The sequence below is a fragment of the Macaca mulatta genome, chromosome 14, assembly GCF_049350105.2.
Source record: "Macaca mulatta isolate MMU2019108-1 chromosome 14, T2T-MMU8v2.0, whole genome shotgun sequence".
In the NCBI taxonomy this organism is placed as follows: domain Eukaryota; kingdom Metazoa; phylum Chordata; class Mammalia; order Primates; family Cercopithecidae; genus Macaca; species Macaca mulatta.
The window spans coordinates 124475961-124482026 of NC_133419.1; the positions used below are offsets into that span (position 1 = coordinate 124475961).

General features: G+C 39.6%; 1 protein-coding gene across 1 annotated transcript; it reads left to right on the forward strand.

The window, feature by feature from the left end:
- Positions 1-3502: 3502 nt before the first annotated feature.
- On the forward strand, positions 3503-4597 carry OR4D5 (olfactory receptor family 4 subfamily D member 5). The gene is given in 1 exon segment (NM_001194427.2): positions 3503-4597. A coding segment is annotated over 1 exon segment (957 nt). The 5' UTR covers positions 3503-3576; the 3' UTR covers positions 4534-4597.
- The last annotated feature ends 1469 nt before the right edge of the window (positions 4598-6066 follow it).

Genomic DNA, 6066 nt, shown 5'->3' on the forward strand with positions numbered 1-6066 from the left:
TTTTTTGAGACAAGGTCTTGCTGTCTCACCCAGGCTGAAGTGCAGTGGCACAATCATAACTTGCTGCAGTCTCAACCTCCTGGGCTCAAGCGATCTTCCCAGTTCAGTCTCCCAAGAAAGTGGGACCACAGGCGCTCCACCATGCCTGGCTAATTTTTTATTGTCCATAGAGATGGAGGCTCCCTATGTTGCCCAGGCTGATCTAGAAGTACTGGACTCAAGTGATTCTCCCACCTCGGCCTCTCAAAGTTTTGAGATTGCAGGTGTGAGCCACTGCACCTGGCCTCAGCTATCTTTATCACATTGATTACTAGTTTAATTCCATTGTAGTCTGAAGACATACATTGTATGATTTCTATTCTTTTCAGTTTGTTAAGGTGTATTTTCAGGTCTATGATGTGGTCTATCATGGAGAACATTCCATGTGAGCTTGAGAAGAATGTGTATTCTGCTGTTGTTCAATGGCATATGGTATAAATGCCAACCAGAACCAGTTAATTGATTGTGCTGTACAGGTTCACAATATTCTTATGATTTTCTGTTTTCTTGATCTATTAATCAATGACAGACTAGTGTTGAAATCTCCAACTATCTGATTCATTCTGTGAGGTGTAAGGTCTGTGTCTAGATTTTTTTTTTATTTTTATTTTTGCAGGTGGATGACCAGTTCTAGCACCATTTGTTGAAAAGGCTATCTTTATTTCATTGTATTGCCTTTGATTCTTTGTCAAAGATCAGTTGACTATATTTCTGTTGATTTATTTCTGAGCTCTCTATTCTGTTTAACTGACCTATGTGTCTAGCCTGTTGTCAATAACACAGTGTCTTGATTACTATAGCTTTATAAGTCTTGAAGTCTAGTGAAGTTTGTCCTCCAACTTTATTCTTCTCCTTCAATATTGTGTTGGTTATTCTACATGATTTGCCTCTTTATATAAACTTTAGAATCAGTTTGTTGCTATTCACAAAATAACATTCTGAGATTTTTATTGATATTGCATTGAATCTATAGATCAAGTTGGGAAGAACTGACACCTTGATAATATTGAAGCATCTTATGCATAAACTTGAAATATCTCTCCTATTATTTAGTTTTTAAATTTCTTTTATCAGAGTGTTGTAGTTTTTCTCATGTACATTTTGTACGTATTTTGTTAGATTTCTCTCTAGATTTTCAGGTGTTCATTTGCCCTGTGACCTCATGTCTCTGCTTGGTCTAAGAAAAGCCACTGACTTTCAGTTTATTCAGCTTTTTCTTGTTTTAAGGATAGGAGTATTGACTTTCAAAGTCTTACATGTTGGAATTGAATCTGAAAATTCCAAATTATTTGTGTATTTTAGAGACACAGATTTAGTTTTAATGTTATTAAAACTAAAGCAAAACAAATACATAGAGATGAATAAGGGAAATCAAGGAAGCATGGGTTGAGCGTAAGTTCTGGGAACTTCAAGTAGTTTGATGTGCTCTAGATCATAGTTTATGTGTGAAAGAGGCTACATATGTGTATTAGTCCACTCTCATACTGATATAAAGATACTACCTGCGACTGAGTAATTTATTTAAAAAAAGAGATTCAATTGACTCACAGGTCCAAACGGCTGAGGAGGTCTCAGGAAACTTACAATCATGGTGGAAGGCAAAGGGGAAGCAAGGCATATCTTACATAGTGGCAGGTGAGAGAAAGAGAGCAGAGGAACTGCCACTTTTAAACCATTAGATCTTGTGAGAACTCCTTCACTATCATGAGAACAGCACGGGGGAAACCATCTCCATGATCCAATCACCTCCCACCAGGTCCCTCACTTGACATGTGGGGATTACAATTCGAGAAGAGATTCGGGTGGGGACACAGAGCCAAACCATATCAATATGGTTTGATGAAAACTAATAGGTGGGCAGGTGTTGGAACACTCCTATGCAGAGTGTTACACACTTACAGATGCATTAAATCATTGTGGTTTACTCTTTAACTCCTTAGTATTTAGCACGGTGCCTAGTAAGTAGAAGGTGCTGAATAAATGTTTGCTGAATGAATAGACAAAGGAAAGAAAATATAATTGAAATCCATACTTAATATTAAGTTAAATTGAAATGACATTTACATTTCTATTCAGGAACAGGAAGGCTTTTATTTTAGAATTTGTTTAGTCATCTTTCTGAGTATGTTTTAAAATACTTGTGTATAAAAACACCCCTTTTATTTTGAAGGTTTCCAAATGTCTAGGTAGTTCTGCATTTTTAGATGGTGGTTTTAAAATTTTAATTAATATTTATAGCTTCCTCTTGCTGCTTCCCCTATGAATAAAAATTATTCTTTGGGTAATGTCTCTGAAATTAATATTGACATTCAAATGATTCGGAAGTGGTTTAATATTCTTATTGCCTTCTCCTATGTTTCCCCAGGGACTATAGTTTCTCTGTGTTTCCCAGAGCCACAAGACAGGAAGCTTTTTCTATCACATGTTTTCTTATCTAATTTTAGAGAGACTAGTAGTTCTTCACTACCCTTTTAAAGTGCAGGGGGCAATGATTTCTTTTCTTTTTCTTTTTCTTTCTTTCTTTTTTTTTTTTTTTTAAACAGAGTCTCACTCCGTCTCACAGGCTGCAGTGTAGTGGCGCGATCTCAGCTCACTGCAGCCTCCGCTTCCCGGGTTCACGTCATTCTGCCTCGGCCTGCGGCTCATCCCATTTTTCAATTTTTGAGTTTTTGAGTAGCTGGGATTACAGGTGCCTGCCATCACGCCAGGTAATTTTTGTAGTTTTAGTAGAGACATGGTTTTTCCACGTTAGCCAGGCTGGTCTCGGACTCCTGACCTCAGGTGATCCGCCCACCTTGGCCGTCCTAAGTGCTGGGATTACAGGCGTGAGCGACTGCGCCCGGCCCCAGTGATTTCTTTTCTGCTCCCTTACCCGTCACTTCAGTATCCTGCTGGGCTTGAAAATGTATATCCAAGATAGAGCTATATCAGAAGGCAACTGAATATTTATTCAGGACTATAATGTACAACTTGCACTTTCTGTTGTTTTGGGATAAATATTAGAGATATGTCAACCCATGGAAGCTTCGTCTGAATGTCTGGCTTGGAGGGATGCATCAGGTTTTCTAAATTAAGTCCACATGTAGTATCAAATATTAAAGTAAAGGAAACTTTGAGGACATTTTGGTTAATTTTCTGTCATAGAGGAGGCAAGTGAGGCTTAAAGAACTGCAGGTAATTGTTTCTGTTTACACAACTAGTTACTGGAAGAATCAAAATTCATTTTCAGTTTAACACTCTCTTTTCTACATCCCATTTTTCAATTTTTGAGGACTTATTCTTTTTGATTCTCGTAAATCAAAAATAGTATGAGTGCTATCCGGAGTTTTATGCCTTTGGAGTTTGATATCACCAATACATGATGTTCAAATGCTTGGTGTCCTGCAGAACCATTTACAACATTCTCCTTATGGAAAATGAAAGAGTGAAGAATTTCACAGAGGAAGCAGAGGGAATTATTTTAGAGAAATTTGCAGATCCCTTGAATAATATGTCCTTTTTCCTTAGCAGGTTCACTGACAAGATCATACCAACCAGATGAATCCAGCAAATCACTCCCAGGTGACAGGATTTGTTCTGCTGGGGCTCTCTCAGGTTTGGGAGCTTCGGGTTTTTTTCTTCACTGTTTTCTCTACTATGTATTTTATGACTGTAGTGGGAAACCTTCTTATTGTGGTCATAGTGACCTCTGACCCACACCTGCACACGACCATGTATTTTCTCTTGGGCAATCTTTCTTTCCTGGACTTTTGCTACTCTTCCATCACGGCACCTAGGATGCTGCTCGACTTGCTCTCAGGCAACCCTACCATTTCCTTTGGGGGATGCCTCACTCAGCTCTTCTTCTTCCACTTCATTGGAGGCATCAAGATCTTCCTGCTGACTGTCATGGCGTATGACCGCTACGTTGCCATTTCCCAGCCCCTGCACTACACGCTCATTATGAATCAGACTGTCTGTGCACTCCTCATGGCAGCCTCCTGGGTAGGGGGCTTCATCCACTCCATAGTACAGGTTGCATTGACTATCCAGCTGCCATTCTGTGGGCCTGACGAGCTGGACAACTTTTATTGTGATGTGCCTCAGCTGATCAAATTGGCTTGCACAGATACCTTTGTCTTAGAGCTTTTAATGGTGTCTAACAATGGCCTGGTGACCCTGATGTGTTTTCTGGTGCTTCTGGGATCCTACACAGCACTGTTAGTCATGGTCCGAAGCCACTCACGGGAGGGCCGCAGCAAGGCCCTGCACACCTGTGCCTCTCACATTGCTGTGGTGACCTTAATCTTTGTGCCCTGCATCTACATCTATGCAAGGCCTTTTCGGACATTCCCCATGGACAAGGCAGTGTCTGTGCTATACACAATTGTCACCCCCATGCTGAATCCTGCCATCTATACCCTGAGAAACAAGGAAGTGATCATGGCCATGAAGAAGCTGTGGAGGAGGAAAAAGGACCTTATCGGTCCCCTGGAGCGCAGACCCTTACCTTAGCACAGGCAGTGACCTGAGAATCTGAAAGATGCTTCAGGGTATTAGCCTGCTGGATAGGACCCTCAAAGTAGACAAAACTCTATGCCTATTGCTTCTCCATTGTTCTTAACCTCAATTAGGTTCTGGTGACCTGAACTCTTAGCCACAATAGAAGATGGGATGAGTGTCTTAGAACTGCTTCTAAGTGCCTCCTAGATAAAAAGTACCAAGTTCTATGCAGAAGTACTGTTTGGCTCAGAGACCACCTTCCCAGGTAAGAATGATGTTGGCATTGCTGAGAAAGTTTCAACTAGTAAATCTGGTGTCTTTTTCCTGATGTCACTTTTTGGACACAAAATACATTGGAAGACCTTATAATATTTTTAAAATTCTTTGAGACAGGGGTCCTCTTGAAATATTGGACCCTGAGTCCCAATGGAGACTGATGGATTGATTGAATGTTCGCCAATGAAGAAAAAGGAAATTACCTTGGGCAAATCACTTTCTTCTTCATAGTTTCCTAGGGTCACTGTTGTTGCTATCAGTGTCATCATCATCATCATAGAAATAACATTTAGTTAGAACTTACGATGTTCCAGACACATCCAAAAACCAGGTGATTTACCTTTATTATTTATTTTAATTTTCTCAAAATTCTTAGGAGATAGGTATCATCTTTACTTTAAACATGAGTCGATTACAAGTTAGAGACATTAAATAACTTACTTAAGGCTCCAGAGCTTGTTTTCTGGAATCCAACCCAAGTCTATACAATGTCAGAGCCCAAGTGCTCAACAATACCTAAAACTTCTTATAGATTCTAAGGATCTGTGGGTTTATGTTATCATGGATAGAGTTTATATCATCGTGAGTTATACTGACATCATAGATAGACTTGGCGTTGGATTCATTTTTAAAAATATGACTTGGTCATTCACTCCCTTACAACCACTCAGAGGCTTTCCATTGCCATAAAAAAAAATCCACATGACTGTTATAGATAAGATGTCTGACCTGGCTTCCACCCACCTCTCCAATCTCACTTCTCTAACTCCACTCTTTTCTAACCCTCTATTTACATTTACTTCTGTCAGTCTCTCCTTACTTCTTGAGTTTGCAAATACTCTTTGCTACCTCTGAGACGCTCTTCTCTTCATCCTTGCCCGGCAAACTCTTGCTCAATCTCAATCCTGGGTCTAAAGGTCTCTTCCTCAAAGACGTGTTCGCTGATCTTTAATCCAAATTAATTTGTCCTTATTAGTTTCTCTAACAAAACTCAAAAGTATTTATCACAGATTTCAATTACATACTGATTTATGAATTTATTTATTAATATATTTTGTCAGTCATCACCCACTATGCTATAAATTCTATAAAAGAAAGAACCGTGTTTAGCTCACTTAATACTGTATTCTCCAAGCCTAGCACCACAGCCTAGATGAGGGTGCAGCAACATAGGCGCCTCATGTCAACACTGAGTAAGGATTTGCTATTGAGTTTGTAAGTAGCCTGACCCTGCACTTACACTCTCCTGAAAGTGCATGTCTCTTTAAA